At 48.5% G+C, this 17,813-nt stretch overlaps 1 protein-coding gene across 1 annotated transcript in view; it reads right to left on the bottom strand.

Moving 5' to 3' along the window:
- Positions 1 to 17,813, bottom strand: part of ST6GALNAC2 (ST6 N-acetylgalactosaminide alpha-2,6-sialyltransferase 2) — a gene marked incomplete at its 5' end in the record, with an annotated part of 144,511 nt that overhangs the window by 19,164 nt on the left and 107,534 nt on the right. Inside the window, 2 exons of the mRNA XM_029597497.1 lie at positions 3,882 to 3,985; positions 4,898 to 5,036. Of these exons, the coding sequence (XP_029453357.1) occupies positions 3,882 to 3,985; positions 4,898 to 5,036 (243 nt within the window). The remainder of the gene's footprint in view (positions 1 to 3,881; positions 3,986 to 4,897; positions 5,037 to 17,813) is intronic.

Raw genomic sequence — 17,813 nt, 5'->3', positions numbered from 1 at the left:
GATCCAATCCTGGTTTTACTCCATTGCATGCTGGGATTTATTCTGATTCCCCTATTGTATTCCCCAAGAAAAGCAAGACTATAGGTACCTGCAGGAGAATGAATGCAGGACTGGATCAACCTGTTCTGAAAATCTGGAGCCAGTTGGAAGTCTGGAGCCAGATGGAAGTCGGCCATATAAAAAAGCTTCCTTGTGACCTGAATGTATTTTGTCATCTGTAGTATTGCTTTCAAATGGAAAAAGCCAGAAATATAAATCTCACAGTGCTTTACAATGTGGTTTTGTAAGAATCTTTTTTGACAGGCTCAAACTGGAAACAATCATTTAGTAAATCTAGCCTATTTAATTAAATTATAGGACTAAGCAAGCATACACGTCATTCACTTTTGAGCCAATGTGGTTTACACTATAGGTGAACATTTGCCACCTAGCCAAGGTGAAGGAGGGATGGGCTGTTTTTCTAAATACTCCAGAAATGCACACTAGGATGCATAGTCAGTGATGTGCTGGGGGTAGGGGCCCTCTCTCGAGCTCCTTGTTAAATTAATTTTAGATAGCAAGGGATATTTCACCAAGTATGGCAGAGTTGGCACGAGCCCCTTGATAAGAAATTGGGTATTGCATCTTTTCATGAGAATCAGCCTGGTGACTTGAGGGACTTGGGTTGATTCCCAGTTTAGGTTTTCTGTTCCCCAAGTCAGCTGGATTTGGGGATGCTGTGGAGGCAGCCATAGTCATTGTGCAGTAGCGACACCCTAGTTGCCCAATTAAGGGCCTATGTTTTGCAATGCTGCTCGCAGGCCTGGCCGTGAGCAGCTGCTCACCTCTGTTCCCAGGCCATGGCTGACATTCGTTTCTGCGGCCTGGAGGTTGCAGCCCACATCCTGCTCCGCAGCAGGTCAGCCGCCGTCACCTTTCCTCTCTTGCGGCCCGGAGGCCGCCAACGTCATCTTCTTCCCTGCGGCGGGCAGGGCCGCTGCTGCTGCCGTCCTCTCCTGTGCAGCGGAGCTGCCGTTTGCCCTGTTGTCCTCGTGGCAGGGAGCCACCATTCTACTTCCCTTCTGTGGCAGGAAGCCGCCGCCACCGCCGGGACCTGGCTTCGCGGCCTAGTGCCGCTCCTGCTTCCTCTCTGCGGCATGGACGCCGCCGCTGCTGTCCGTGGTCCTGCCTCCTAGGCGCGCGGCCGCACCTCTCCTGCCTTCTTAAAGGGCCAGCGGTGGGAGTAGTCATCTGGGTGTCTCCTCTTCAACCCTATAAAAGGGCCCTTCGCCAGTCCTCCAGCGCCTTCACAAGAAGCCAGTCCACTCCTGGACTTCTCATCGATTCCAGCTTCTACAAAGAACTCTGCTCTTCATGGGAATTCCCTTGTTGTCTTCTTCTGTGGTTCCTGGTCCTTCGTCCTGTCTTCATCCATGGTTCCTGGGCTCTCGTTGGATCCCGTGTCTTTGTCTTCAGATGTTCCAGTCTTCAGATGTTCTCGTCTCCTGATGTCCCCTGTCCTTGTCTTCAGGTGTCCTTGTTCCCTCCGGCTCCTCTCTTCGGATGTCCTTGTCCTTGAATGGTCCATTTCTTCGATACCTGTCTCCAGTTGTTCCAGCTCTTCTGTTCCTGTGTTCGGTGGTCCCTGATCCGCTAGGTCCTAGCTCCGGGTTCAAGCCTTGCTTCGCCCGCCGGGCCTCGCCTCCAGCCGACCTTCCTGGGAGTAAATCCGTATCTGATCCGGTGTCCATTTCCGATCACTGGAGTCCTCTTCTGGCTGGATCCTTCTTTGAGTGCTGCCCGGATCCCTCCTTCGTCCTGAGCCTCAGCCCTGCGCATGTCCCGCTCTCCACGTGGTCTGTGACCAGCCTCTTCAGGTTGTGTAGGGTGCACAGTGGAACAGGGTGGTCCGTGACCAGCCCACAGGGGGCTGTGTAGGGTGCTCTGAGGGGCAGTGCCTGCCTAAGTCTCGAAGTCTCCTTGTCTCGTCCTAGTCTCCAGTTCCATCGTCTCATCCAAGTCTCCTTGTCTCAACTATGTCTCTAAGTGTCTTCGTCTTGTTCCTGTTCCAGTACCATCGCCTGTCCTCAACCTCTGTCTGTCCTGTCGCATCTGCCGTTTCCAGGCAGCAGGTCCGAAAGGGCTATCGAGTGGCCGGAGGGCTACCCCAGAAACCAGCATTGCGTTGTTGGGTCTTTTCTGGTGCGTTCATGTTCGGCAGAGGTCAGGGCTCCTGGTCGTAAGCCAGCCCACCCATGCTTGGACACGTCTTGCCTGCCTTGGCGCTTCCTCGGAGCTCCTCTGAAGTCATGCCGTGGTCCAAGGGCACACCAACCTTCCCGGCATTGGGACCACTCCCTAGCGCTCCCTCAACACTATGATTTCAGGGTTCCAGAAGGAGGCCTGGTGCATGACTCACTGTCAAAGACCGTCACTGCAATGACAGGACTAAAAGTAAGTTAGGAGGACATATATAAAATAAAAGGAACAATCCCCAGAGCCCAGCCCTAGTTTTGATTGAGTTGGAAACCCAAAAGTGCAAAGTTAAAAAAAAAAAAAAAGAAAGAAAGGTAGAAAACTTCCAACTAAGGCATTTGGTTCCCCAGAGTGAAATTTGAACACACAAGCAACCAAATTAAATATTTGGATCTGAATAGCAGAAATTATGCAAAAATCAACTGACGTTTCTTCCACTTATTGAGATATTCTTGCATTTCCCTTGCCTAACAATCATAGAAACATAGAAACATAGAAATGACGGCAGAAGACGACCAAATGGCCCATCCAGTCTGCCCAGCAAGCTTCCCTCATTTTTTCTCTCATACTTATCTGTTTCTCTTAGCTCTTTGGTTCTAATTCCCTTCCACCCCCGCCATTAATGTAGAGAGCAGTGATGGAGCTGCATCCAAGTGAAATATCTAGCTTGATTAGTTAGAGGTAGTAGGGGTAGTAACCGCCGCAATAAGCAAGCTACACCCATGCTTATTTGTTTTTACCCAGATTATGTTATACAGCCCTTATTGGTTGTTTATCTTCTCCCCTGCCGTTGAAGCAGGGAGCTATGCTGGATATGCGTGAGGTATCAGTTTTTTTCTTCTCCCCTGCCGTTGAAGCAGAGAGCTATGCTGGATATGCATCGAAAGTGAAGTATCAGGCACATTTGGTTTGGGGTAGTAACCGCCGTAACAAGCCAGCTACTCCCCGCTTTGTGAGTGTGAATCCTTTTTTCTTCTCCCCTGCCGTTGAAGTTATGCTGGATATGCGTGAAGTATCAGTTTTTCTTTTCCCCTGCCGTTGAAGCAGAGAGCTATGCTGGATATGCATCGAAAGTGAAGTATCAGGCACATTTGGTTTGGGGTAGTAACCGCCGTAACAAGCCAGCTACTCCCCGCTTTGTGAGTGTGAATCCTTTTTTCTTCTCCCCTGCCGTTGAAGTTATGCTGGATATGCGTGAAGTATCAGTTTTTCTTCTCCCCTGCCGTTTAAGCAGAGAGCTCTGCTGGATGTGTGAAGTAACAGTTTTTCTTCTCCCCTGCTGTTGAAGCAGAGAACTATGCTGGATATGCATCACAAAGATGAAAACACATCACAAAGATGAAAACTTGTAAACGTTTTGTAAGATTTTTTAAATGTATGTACATGAGGTTATCCTCCTTTGTAAGGAAACTGGGAAAACATGATTTTTAAAAATAGTCATCTTGTCCAATGCAGATCAACGGGAGTTAAGGTATGGTCCACGATCACATAAAATATTTGAGACACTTTGTGAAAAGGATGGTTAGACCTTTGGCTTCCAAAATTCGTCAAGCGATGTATTTTGAGCCTATGTATTTTACCTACAGTTCCTCATGTGCTTTTCTTGCCCCTTTCCAGCAATGTGTTTGCATCATCGTTGTACTTACTTGTCACCCTTGTCATTACCTTCTGGAACTGGGATGCCCAAAATGGCCGACTTCAGCATGAGATAATCTCGTATATCTGACGGGATGAAGATATAACGAAGGTCCTGTAGACAGGGACAGAAATGTTAATATAGCTTCCAAGTCAAAGAATTGGGAGCATTAGAGGGAAAAAAGTACCAGTTTAAGACTTATTTATGGAAAACAACAGTAAAGGTTTTGGTATGGTGCACATAAAATGCAGGAAGATAGCTGTACTCTGCAAAAATATATGAGCAGTACTAATTGCTTCGTGAATGGGACATAACCTATGGTCAGATGGCCTTCGGTCACACTTGCCCTTCCAAGCACTATTGCATTAGCCAGAAGAGGCAATTTCAAATTTTGTTATATTTTACTGAGGTCTAGGCTTCTTGTAATCAAGTTTTGTGCAATGTTCTGTCAATTGCACCACCTCTATTTCTTCTCTAAGACAGAACCACCCTCTTCAACTCTAGGGGAGGAAAATCTTCCTTAATTTGCCCTCTATTCCTGTAGAAGTCCATATTCAGCTCCTATGCAGCTGTGCTGGTTAGCCAGTTATACATAACTGGCTAACTAGCAGGATATATTCAGTGGTATGGTCGCACTGCTGAATAAACCCTGCTATCTTAAAGTCAGCCGGTCATATATAACTAGCTAACTTTAGGACAGCCCTACAGTCCGACCAGAGTTAAACCGCAGAAGGTAACCAGCTAACTCAGTTAACTTATGCAGCTAACCCCGCTCCTTCCAAGAATGCCTCCTGCCCACCCCTAGAATGACTCCATCTTATCCAGCTTAAGTCTAGGCTACAATTAAGTTGGATAAGAGCTGAATATAGCCAGGAAAGCCATTTAGATGGATAACTATTATGTTATCCATCTAAATGGTTTTGAAAATAGACCTCATAGAGCATAATCATCCCATTCAGGAGGACATCCTTCTCGTCACGTTTCACACCTCCCCTCCCCTCTCCTTTTTTTTTTTTTTCACCTCACCTTGCTTTGGGGTGTTCTGGTGAATCCATACTCTCCATAGGCAATCAAAGAATTCTTCATTGTGTTCACTGTAAAGCCATAGAAGGATGTCTTGGTTCCAACATCTTCCTCAAAGCCTTGAATCACTGCCCCATTCAATCTACAGCATAATGGAGAAAAAAAAAGGAGAAATTACTACTTACCTGATAATTTTCTTTCCTCTAGTAAGGACAGGTCAATCCCCATGAGGTGTTATGCACCTCTACCAGCAGATGTAGACGGAGAAAAAGCTGACATCAGGGCCATATAGTCCCGCCCTACAATCAGCCTGCCAATTTTCTCTGGAAAAACCAAACTGATTAAAACTGATTGTACTTGAACATGACTATTAATATTCAATCATTCATGTTTCCCAACCAACAGGAACACTGAGCTCAGCCAAAAGAAGGAACATAGCTAGTTAAGGGCTAGAGAAGCCACTTACCAGTTTTCAACGAAGAACAGGATTCATACTTTGCATAGCTCACCGAAGAAAGGCAAACCATAAACTAAAACATAGGCAGCCGAGGGCGGGTTGGGGATTGACTTGCCCTTACTAGAGGAAAGGAAATTATCAGCTAATTATTAATTTCTCCTTCCTCAATGTTCGGACAGGTCAATCCCCATGAGTGAGATGTACCAAAGCTAATCTCAAGAAGGGCGAGAGCCTGCCAGCGGTCCAATCAATACCGACCTCGCAAATGCGGCGTCCTCCCTAGCCTTAACATCCAAGCAGTAATGCTTGGAGAAGGTGTGCAGAGATGACCATGTCACTACTCGGAAAATTTCAGCAGGTGACAACAAATGAAGCTCCGCCACGATACTGCCTGAGCCATTGTGGAATGCAGCCTGACCTCAGCAATGCAATCTCAGCAGCCACACAGGCTACCGTAATGACTTCCTTAACCCAGTGGGCTATCGTTGCCCGCGTCGCAGGTGCTCCCTGTTTAATATGGAACACAAACAGGTGATCAGTCTTCCTAACAGCTTTAGTCATCTCCAAGTACCGCAGTAAATGTCGCTTAATGTCCAAGGAATGTAAATGACAGTACTCAGCTGTCCAAATCAGGCAGGGAAATGGACTAATTCAAGTGAAACTCTAAAACCACCTTTGGGGAAAAAAGAGGGCTCAGTCCGAAGTTGAACCACACCTGGAGTCATACAGAGAAAAGGCTCATGGCAGGAAAGAGAACATAAGAACATAAGAATATGCCATACTGGGTCAGACCAAAGGTCCATCAAGCCCAGCATCCTGTTTCCAACAGTGGCCAATCCAGGCTATAATAACCTGGCAAGTACCCAAAAACTAAGTCTATTCCATGTTACCGTTGCTAGTAATAGCAGTGGCTATTTTCTAAGTCAACTCTGCAGCTCAGAGCCCCGACATGTCAAACAGATTGCTACCAGAAAAACTGTATTCAAAGTAAGCAGCCACAAGGAAAGAGTATGCAGCGGTTGAAAAGTTGGACCTGCCAAGAACTCGAGGACCAAGTTAAGATCCCACAAAGGCACCGGAAACCGCAACAGGGTCAAAGTTGTTTAACTCCCTGAAAGAAATGGGACACGTCCCAATGGGAAGACAAAGGCCCTCCATTGACTCTTCCCTTATAATAAGCCAATGCTGCAACTTGAAAGTTCAAGGTGTTAAGGGCCAAACCTTTGAGCAAGCTGTCCTGTAAAAAATCCAAAATCAAAGGAACATCCACCTCGAGCAGTTGAGTACCTTGGTCAGAACACCAGGCTTCAAAGACCCTCCCAAAATTTCTGGGCTCAAAGAAGAGTGGAAATTACAGCAGGTGAATTACTGGGCTTCAACAACAAAGCCCTTTTAATGGTTAAGCCCTAAGACAGAATCGATCCAGATCTTCATGCAGAATAGGCTCCTGATGTAACAGATCTGTCCAAGATGGTAGCTGGAGGGGACTGCCAACCAGAAATCTCTGGAGATCAGAGTATCTGGGCCTTCAAGCCCAATCTGAAGCCACTAAAGGACGGTGTTGGTTTGGCTTGCAATCTTCTGTACCAGCCTGCCTATCAAAGGTCAGGGTGGAAATGCATACAGCAGGGTGCCACATGGCCACTCCTAAATGAAAGCATCTATGCCCATCGCTTTTGATTCCTACCTGCAACTGAAGAAGTTTGGAACCTTCACGTTGTTGAGGTTTGCCAACACTACTAGATACAATAGGCTCCAGCGATTCACCAGGAGCTGAAAGGCCTCATCTGCCAGCTCCCATTCTCCTTGGTCCAAACTTCTTCTGCTAAGGAAACTGGCTTTGATATTGTCCTTTCTGGCAATGTAAGAGGTAGATATGCTTAGGAGATGCTGCTCCATTCACACCATGAGCATATTTATCTCCACCACTTGTTGACTCTTGGTTCCACCATGATGATTGACCATGCCTCTAGCCACTTGGAGAACCACAGACACGTTAACCGAACTGCTCGTGCCTCCAGTCTGTTGATGTTCCACTGCTGCTTTGCTTTATTCCATCACTCTTGTACCACTATCTCCTGCCAGTGAGCCCCCCAGCCCCAGAGGCTCACATCTGTCATATGTACCAACCAATCTGGTGTCTTCAGCGAAACTCTTCCTGAGATGATCCACCTAAAACCACCAGTCCAACTGAGACCTCAAATCTAATGGAAGAAGCAGCTTCACCGTATAGTTCTGCAATTGCGGACTCCATCAGGAGAGTGTTGAGACCGGCCTCGAAAGGCCTTGCATTCTGTTGTGTTCTGATGGTTTAGTGTGCCCATGGGCCTCAGACTGACCCCGACCTTCACGGCCGAGCCAAGGGTTGACGCTGGCTCCGCATGGCTGACGGTCTACCCTCGGCCAGGCCAGCAAGCTCCCATGGCCAACATCCGAGGATGTTGGAAGGTGAATGGTCCTCCGACCATTCCGGGCCTTTTCGGAATGGTCGGAGGACCCGTCTGCCCTCAACCTCAGGCCTGGCCTGAGGTTGAGGGCAGACGGGCCTTGACATGAAGACATGACTATGGAGTGATGCGACGGCATTTAGACGAAGACACATGGCTGATGCAACGGCATCCAGGGACGAAGAACCATGGCTGATGCAACAGCATCCAGGGACGAAGACACATGGCTGATGCAATGGCATCCAGGGACGAGACTCTTGACATCCACAAAGGCAACAAGAGGCATGGACATTGGCACTGTCTCTCAGGGCGCCCTACTCAGGTCACCCGCGGGACTGAGTTGCGGACCACCCTGTCCGTTACACGCCCTACACAGCCCCAAGGCTGGTCACGGACCACGACGGGAGCGGGACAGCACAGGAACACACATCCGGGACATGACGGCTCAGGAGCACAGGACAACTGTCCACTGGCAGGCTAGTCCACTCAGGAGTACTGCATCTGAGGGACCCCCAGCCTACCGGTACCAGAAGGCTCGAGAGCGAAGACGAGGCATGGTGTAGGGAAGAACATCTAGGAAGGCAGGAACACTAGGACGTGGAAGATCACGAAGACACCTGGACATGGACCTCAGGCACGAAGACTTGACATGGCACAATGGACGAGACGAGGAGCTCCTAGAAGACTGGAAGACCTTACATGGACTCTGGCAGGCCGGAGCCTCCAGAGCAAAGACTCGACGACGATGCAAGGCCCTGAAGAACTGACGGAGCAGCCCTTTATAGGGCTGGTACAGGAAACAGTCAGCAAGGTGGGGCCCAGACACTTCCTGTGTCTGGCCCTTTAAATATTGCAAAGAGACGCAGCCGCGCGCCTAGGAGCAGGAAACAGAGGCTGTGCAGGACCATGGCCAGCGGCCTGCACAGCGTCTGTACGGAAGACGTCAGCAGAGGCAGGGCTGAGCCTGAGCGCAGGATCCAACGTCGGCAGCAGCTCCAGCCACCACTCCAGCCCGGGGCTGCGGCCGCCACTCCAGCCCGGGCTGCGGCCTGAACGCCACGAAGAGGAAATCAGCGTCGGGGGCGGTTCCAGCCCCGAGGAAGGCCGCGGCTCCGGCCTCGGAAGACAAGATGGAGCACGGGCGGCCTCTGGGCCGCGTGGGCAGGCCGACGGCAGCGTCCTGCTGCGTCGGTGAAGAAAGGCAGCGAGGGTAAGTGGCCTGCTCGCAGGGGAAACCCGCGGGCAGCGCAATTCATGACAGAGAGCAATGTGTGCTGAAGAAAGTGCACATGAACCCTCACCCAGGGAACTACTCACAATGAGGCAACCATCAACCCCAAGATCTGCAGATAAGGCCATATGGTCGGATGGACAGAGTTCCACATGGATCAAACTTGCATCATCAATGTGTGGATCAGAGTCTCCGGCAGAAATATTCTGCCCTGCCTTGTATTGAACTGAATGCCAAGATATTACAGGGTCTGAGATGGCTGCAAATTACTCTTGGCCAGATTTGCCACCTAGCCTAGCTACTGTAGTAAGAAAACCATCCTGCAGGAAGTGTGAAAACTCTCTTCCATTATCTTGACTCGAATCAACCAGTCATCCAGATAGGGGTGAACTAGAATGCCCTCCTTGTGGAGGGCTGCTGCTACCACCAACATGACCTTGGAAAAGGGCCTGGGTGCCAAGGCTAGCCCAAAAACTGGCAATGACAATCCAGAATAGCAAACCAGAGCAACCACTGATGTTCCTGATGGATGGGAATATGTAGATATGCCTCCGTCAGATCTAGAGACGTGTGGTACTCCCCTGCTTGTACTGCCATTATGACAGAGCGTACCATTTCCATCCTGAAATGCGTGACTCGTAAATGTTGGTTTATGCCCTTGAGATCCAGTATGGGCTGAAATGATACTTCCTTCTTGGGCATGACAAAATACTTGGAATACTGGCCCATATTTCACCTCAATTTGTGAATGGGAATCATCCTGTTCAGGTTCAACAACCTTTGTAATGTCGCTTCCACTTCTACTCTCTTTTGAGGGGAGTTGCAAGGAGAGACTATAAAAGCATCTGGAGGAATGCAACAAAATTCAAGAGCATACCTGTCCTGAATCAATTTGAGAACCCATTGATCTGAAGTAATCTGGATCCACCTGTTATAAAAATGGGAAAGGCGACCACCTATCTTCTGCACCACCAAGTAAGCCTGCAAACCCTCATTGTGAAGACCAAGGAACTCCACCTCTGGAGCCCACATCCTTTTGTCCTCGGGTGCAAAAGGACTGAGACCTGAGGAAGTGATGGGACCTCAGCGAAGAACCTCCCCTATAAGATTGAAAATGTCAGTAGTCTCAAGAGCAGCCACTTACCCAAAAAGACCAGGCAATGGGTTTCTTGTGCTCTGGCAAATGAGGGACCTGGGTCTCTCCCCATTTACTTGCCAGTTTTTTTAATTCACTGCCAAATAAAAGTGAGCCCTTGAAGGGGAGCTTGGTAAGATTGGCCTTTGCGCAACTGATTGGTGAATACTATTTCAGCCCCAGCTGCTGCCTGGCTGTAACAATCAAAGCAGCTCCTCTGACCGCTATGTGAACCAAGTCACAACCAGCATCAGCTAAGAAGGCGGCCCCCGGTTCTATCATAGGTCAGAATCTTGACATTCACAAGGTAGCCCAAGCTACCAAAGCACAGTAAGAAGCAATTTGTAAATTCATCATCACTGCCTCAAAGGATTGCTTTAGAATAGCCTCAATTCTTCTATCCTGAACAATGCCGCACCTCCCTCTACCGGGATGGTAATATGTTTCGTTACACATCAAGGCATCCACCTTAAGGAAATGCAACTGCTCTCTGGCCTGCGAATCCAAGGGATATAAACCTGCCAAGATACATTCTTCTTTAAAGGTCGCCTCTGGCGCACTCCATTCCAGATCAATCAATTCCTGCATTGCCTCCCGGAGAGGTAAGAAAAAGAAGCCTTACGTAGAATGATTAAAATGGGATCCTTCTTCTGCATCCCCAACCACTCCAAGGGTCTTCAAGGTCTGAGAGCTCAAGCTCGGCAACTCATCTCTATGAAAGAAATGGAGAAGTGTTCTATAAGGCTCTAAATCCAGGGGAATCTCCCCTTCCTTACCGGGAGAGCCACCACCATCATCATTGGTATCATCTTGATCCACCTGCATTCGAGCCTTGTCAGACTGCGCTGCGCCACAGACTGTGGAGACAGGCGGAGGAGCACTCTGAGCACACGGACCTACATTAGCAGGCAGTGCAGACTCAAAAGACCACTCCTGTAGAAATGTCTGCAATCCTTGGAAGAATTCTAACCAGGAAAAGAAGGATGGGTCCATTCTAGGCCCCGTAGGCCCAAAGCATCCTGAAAGCGAGTGTCTCATGACGACTCAGTCTGTGGATCAACCGAGGGAAGGGATACCCCTGTCATGCTGCTCTTGGTCCCACTCCCTGCAGACCAAGGAGATGGCCCATATTCGGCAAAATCAGAAGGAGGAAAATCTCCCCGAGCATCCAGGCAGCACTGACGAGGTTTAATGTCAGCTCCGGCTGAATGGCTCTGATGTGGCATGCAACACAAATGGATAAGGGCTTAAGCTTCTTTGCCACAAGTGCCATGGTTGTAAGCTTGCAGAATGGTAAAAGCTCATGCCTAGATTATGTGCGAATAAAACCCGTGTCCAAAATGGATGCACAAAAAATGTGCATGCAAGTATATGCGTCTAAGTCACACATCCAACTAGGCATCCAAACTGGGCGCACAGTACTTTCACACAAAACCCCCCCAAAATTTTGAAGTTTGGCGCACAACTGGCCTGCAGTGAAAAGCATACAAAATCATCTTACAGCCTACCACGCACTAAAAGAAGAGAAGCCTGGGAGCGGAGGCCTAGTCAAACAACAGCTGCTCAACCTGCCATGCCTGCACTACCTCCTCACCTCACCGAACTCCCCAGAGACGTGAGCGGGACAGCCTCTTTCTCCTGCTTTCTTTCCTCCTCTCGCTGTTTTTTTTTTGTAAAGTAAAAAACTTTTACCTGAGCTCAGTCCTTCCTGGCTGAGAGCAGGAACGGGTCCCGGCCTGCAACTTCTAATTGAAATTTCAGCTCTATGCCATTCAAGGCTACCGGACTGAGGGCACTCTACTGAGATAGGGACCGCACAGTATCACCACAGGAAGCAAGCGGTGCTATATAGAAGTCTTGCCTTTCCACTATCTCCTTTCTATTCCTTCTTTTTTTTTTTTTACTCACAATCAATCCCCCAAAGGGAAACGCATGTCCACCATCTGCTGGAGACAGAGAATACCGGCAGACTGATGTCGGGGTGGGACTATATATGGCCACGATGTCAGCTTTTGCTATGCCCAAACGCTGAGGAAAAAGAGGATACTGAGCTGACCATAGACTGTTACCCCCAGGCAAGGACATGCAAATATGATAGGAATTTAGGTATAGTGCAGAATAACTGATCTGCTCCTCCAAAAATGTATCATGGGATTTCTACCCTTTAAGGAGTTGGCAGGGCCTTGGTTCAAAGTCATTTGAAGGAAAGCATAGTGTGTTGAATAGTGCTTTCTACCACATGTCTGATACTGGGGGAACCGATTCAGCACACTAAGATATTTCTGCTTTTAGCATCCAGTCTACCTTGTAAATTTCCTAACTATATATTAGTCAGCCCCAACCTGGTTTAGCTTTTGAACCCTTGCAGGAGCATTTTGACCACCTTAAGCTGTGGTCCTGTAAAAGCTCATGTGTTCACTTGTACTGGGTTGGCATAGCGAGTATCATATGATTGTTAAATTATTATCTTAATCTAATCGGCTTTGCCTATTTCCAACTTGCTATACACCACTTCGGATGAATCATAAATCATAACTAACAAACAAAGAGGGTTGGGTCTGATCTATGCTATAAGGAGGGCTTCTGATTTTTGGTTGTAACCAAAAAGCCCCAATAACCTCTCCCTACTGGGTGAAAAATGTGACAGTTTCAGTTTCAACCGATAAGCGCTGAAACTAACCCTCCTTCCGTTCATCAAGTCTCAACTGGTCCTTTTTGCATTTATTGCTCCTTGGCAGTTGCTCCTGCTTTATTTCAGATGGCTGCACAGTGAATTGCTGCTGCTGCAGGGCTGAGAGCAGAAGAACTGAGTTTGATGCTGGGCTGTGGGTTTTTTTTTTTTAATTGTTAGTGCTGTAAGTTGTGTTGGACTGTAGGGTTTTATTTGGAGGGGATTGAGAATGTTGGGGGTGGGGGATGGAATGTGAATGCAGGCCTTGGACTGGCAAGGGAGATTTAAAAGACAGAAATCTTTGAAAGGTCTTGATACAACATTACAAGCTGGTTACATTATGGTACACTGTTGTAAATAGAAGGCGGCAATTAATAAGATATTCTAGTTATCTGAGTCCTCTGCTTCCTGCTCCAGCCTCTCTCCTCCAGGCAGCAGGGGGCAGACACATGAGGGAAGGGGATCAGGCTGCAGTTGACAGAGCAGAAAAAAAAGAGCCACTCTGCTCCCTAATCTAACCCCTCCCCTTCCTGTCATTCTCCCCCACCAAATGGGCTGCCTGGTTGAGATGCCAGTTAATAGAAATATTCTGAATGGTAAACTGCCAGATAATGGAGTTTTTACTGTATTTGAATTAACTGGAAATAAAGACATCCAGAAATAGTGCTCTTGCTGTGAAAGGAGAAAGTATGCTTACTTGATAAGTTCCTTCCCTTTAGTAAGGGCAAGTCAATCCCAACGAGTGGGTTATGCACCTCTGCCAGCAGATGAAGACGGAGCAAAAGTTGATGTCACGGCCTAGCACCACCAAGTGTGCAAACCGTACAATTGCACAGGGCAGCACACCAGGTGGGATAGTGTCGGGAGCAGGCACAGATCCGTGAGGCCGCCGATGGACCCCCATCTCACTGGCAGCCCAGAAGAGGAATCAGCCTATGAGGCCGCCAGTGGACGCCCATCTCACCGGTGGCTGAAGAAAGAAGGAGCCCGTTCTCCTACTCCTTCTCGGTGCCAGCGTTCGCTGTCCAAAACATGTGCAGCTGGCACATTTTCTATGCTGATCTCACGGTGGTATGTGTGTGTGATTGAATGAATGAATGAGAGCCTTACTGGGGTGTGCACCAGGGCTGCAGATTGAACCTTCAAGGTGTTAAGTGCCAAACCCTTAAGCAAACAGTCTTGTAAAAATTCCAAAATCAAAGGAATATCCACCTTGAGTGGTCGAGTACCTCGCTCAGAACTCCAGGCCTCAAAGATCCTCCAAATTCTTAACATAGGCTAAAGTAGTAGAAAATTTCTGGGCCCGAAGAAGAGTGGAAATTACCACAGGCAAAAAACTCTGCTTCAATAACCGAGCCCTTTCAATGGCCAAACCATAAGACAGAATCAACCTGGATCCTCATGCAGAATGGGCCCCTGATGTAATAGATCCGTCCGAAACGGTAACCTGAGGGGACTGCCCACCAGAAGTATCTGGAAATCGGCGTACCATAGCCTTCGAACCCAATCCAGAGCCACTAAAAGGATGGTGTTGGTTTGACTTGCAATCTTCTGGACCAGCCTGCCTATCAGAGGCAAGGGCGGAAATACATAGAGAAGGGCGCCGCATGGCTCCTGAACAAGAGCATTGATGGCCATTGCTTTTGCCTGTGACTGAAGAAGCATGAAACCTTTGTGTTGTTGAAGATCACCAACAGATCTAGATCTGGTAGGTCCCAGCAGTTCACCAGGAGCAGAAAGACCTTGTCTGTCAGCTTCCATTCTCCTGGGTCCAGGTTTCTCCTGCTGAGGAAATCAGCTCTGATAATGTCCTTTCCGGCAATGTGAGAGGCAGATATGTTTAGGAGATGCTGGTCCAGCCACACCATGAGCGCATCTATCTCCTCCGACGCCTTTTTACTCTTGGTTCTACCCTGATGATTGATGTAATCCACCGTTGTTGCATTGTCGGATTTTATCAGGACTGCCTGAGCCTCTAGCTGCTCGGCAAACAGCAGCATGCCAACCAAACCGCTCATTCTCCAGTCTTTTGATGTTCCACTGCCGCTCTGCTGAATTCCAGTGCTCTTGCACCACCAACTCCTGAAAGTGAGCCCTTCAGCTCCAGAGGCTCGCATCTCTCGTGAGTACTAACCAATCGAACGTTGTCAGGGAAATTACCTGAGATGGTACACTTGTAACCACCAATCCAACTGGGATCTCACCTCTAACAGAAGGAGCAGCCTCACTGCATAGTTCTGCGACTGTGGACTCTATTGGGAGAGCAAGGCATGCTGAAGAAGGTGCATATGTGCCCTTGCCCAGGGAACCACTTCAATTGCAGCAGCCATCAACTCGAGGACCTGCAGACAAGACCACACGGTCGGACAAAGAGTTCTGCAGGAATCGGACTCTCAGCATTAACGTGTGGATTGAAACGCCAGTAGAAACATTTTGCCCTGCCTTGTATCAAATCAAACCACAAGATACTCCAGGGTCTGAGATGGCTACAAATTGTTCTTGGCTAGATCCACCACCCAGCCTAGTTCCTATAGCAAGGAAACACCCTGCAGGAAGCGCGAAGACTCTCGTCCAATGTCCTAGCTTGAATCAACCAGTCATCCAGATAGGGGTGAACTAGAATGCCCTCCTTGCGAAGGGCTGCAACTACCACCACCAAGACCTTGGGAAAAAGTTGTGGGTGCCATGGCTAGTCCGAAAGGCAAGGCCTGAAACTGATAATGATGATGCAGGATAGCAAACAGGAAGAAACGCTGAAGTTCCTGCTGGATGGGAATATGCAGATATGCCTCCGACAGATCCAGAGACATGAGGTACTCCACTGCTTGGACAGCCATTATGACAGAGTGCACCATTTCCATCCTGAAATGCATGACTTGTAGATGATGGCTGATGCCCTTGAGATCCAGTATGAGCTGAAATGACCCTTCCTTCTTGGGCATGATAAAATGAATGGAATATCAGCCTGTATTTTGCTGTGATTTGGGAATGGGAATCACCGCTTTCAGATTCAACAGCTGCTATAATGTTCTTCCACTTCTACCCTCTTCTGAGGAAAGTTGCATGGAGAAACCATGAAGGCATCCGGAGGAATGCAAAGAAATTCTAGAACATACCCATTATGAATCACTTTGAGAACCCATTGATCCAAAGTAATTTGGACTCACCTGTGATAAAACTGGGATAGGCAACCATCTAGCTCCTGAACCACCTCTGGAGCCTGCATCCTTTTGAGGACCTCAGGGGAGAAAAGACTAAGATTTGTGGAGGGGCCGGGATCTCTGGGAGGAACCACCCCTATAAGCTGAAAATGCCAGTAGTCTCGAGATCGGGCAGTCACCTGAAAAACCGGGCAACATATTTCTTGTCCTCTGGCTAAAGAGGGTCCTGAGTCTCTCCCATTTACTTGCCGTTTTTTCCAATTCACTGTCAAAAGCAAGCCTTTGAAGGGCAGCTTAGTAAGGTTGGACTTTGAAAGATCATCTGCGGACCAGTTGCACAGCCACAACTGCCGCCTGGCCACAATAATGGAAGCAGTTCCTCTGGCAGCTGTGCATACCAAGTCACAACCTGCGTCAGCCAAGAAGGTGGCCCCCAGTTCTATCATAGTTCCAAGACTGGACCCAGCACCACCAGATTCTTAACAAAGACGCAAGGTAGCCCACGCTACCAAGGTGCAACAAGATGCAGTTTGCAAGTTCATTATCACTGCCTCAAAGGCTTGCTTCAGGATAGCCTCAATCCTCCTATACTGAGCATCATTCAGTGCCACACCTCCCTCTACCGGGATGGTGGTATGTTTCGTGACAGAACACACTAAAGTATCCACTCTAGGGAAATGCAATTGCTCTCTGGCCTGTGGTTCCAAAGGGTATAAACCTGCCAAGATGTGTCTCCCTTTAAAAGACACCTCTGGCGCACTCCATTCCAGATCATCCAACTCCTGGATTGCATCCAAGAGGGGAAAAAACAAGACTTGCGCAGGGTGACTAAAATAGGATCCTTCTTCTGTGTCCTCAAGGAGTCAGGCCAAGCAACTCCTAGAGTCTTCAGGGTCTGAGATATCAAACCCAGCAAATCATCTCTCTGAAATAAATGGAGAAAACTTCTATATGGCTCCAAATCTGGGAGAATGTCCCTTTCCTCACAAGGAGAGCCACCCCCATCATCATTGGTATTATTCTGATCCACCTGAATTTGAGTTCTGTCAGACCGCACTGAGCCATGACACTTGATTGTGGAGATGGGCGGAGGTGCACTCTGTGTGCACAGAGCTACCTTAGTAGGTATTGCCACTTCAGAAGACCAGTTCTGCAGAAATGTCTGCAGTTCCTGGAAGAATTCTATCCAGGAAAAGGAGGACGGGTCCATTTCATGCCCCATAGGGCCTGAACCTGACATCCTGTGAGCCAGGGTCCTCTGAGGACTCGACCTGTAGATCAATCAAGGGAGGGCACTCCCCTGCCGTTTCTCCCTCAGTCCTAACTCCCCTCAGTCTGAGAAGATGAACCATCGTCAGCATAATCAGAAGGAGGCAAATAGCAAATGTTGCTTACCTGATGTAACAGGTGTTCTCACAGGACAGCAGGATGTTAGTCCTCACAAATGGGTGACATCGAGGATGGAGCCCACCACGGAAAACTTCTGTCAAAGTTTAAACAGAACTTTGACTGGCCCCTACTGGGCATGCCCAGCAAGGCACTGACCCTGCAGCCAGCAGGGGTCTCCCTTCAGTCTGATTTTCAAAGCTACAGGCAGTGCCTAGAAAGTAAGAATAAAACGAACCCAACACCGCGGGGAGGCGGGCGGGTTTCGTGAGGACTAACATCCTGCTGTCCTGTGAGAACACCTGTTACATCAGGTAAGCAACATTTGCTTTCTCACAGGACAAGCAGGATGGTTGTCCTCACAAATGGGTGAGTACCGAGCTGAGGATGTCCCGACTTGCACCAAATGTACCCAACGGTGTGCAGCAGGC

This window comes from Rhinatrema bivittatum, chromosome 4 (genome assembly GCF_901001135.1).
Source record: "Rhinatrema bivittatum chromosome 4, aRhiBiv1.1, whole genome shotgun sequence".
Taxonomy (NCBI): Eukaryota; Metazoa; Chordata; class Amphibia; order Gymnophiona; family Rhinatrematidae; genus Rhinatrema; species Rhinatrema bivittatum.
Note: the sequence above shows the minus strand (reverse complement) of the source record. Positions and strands in the feature narration are given on the sequence as shown.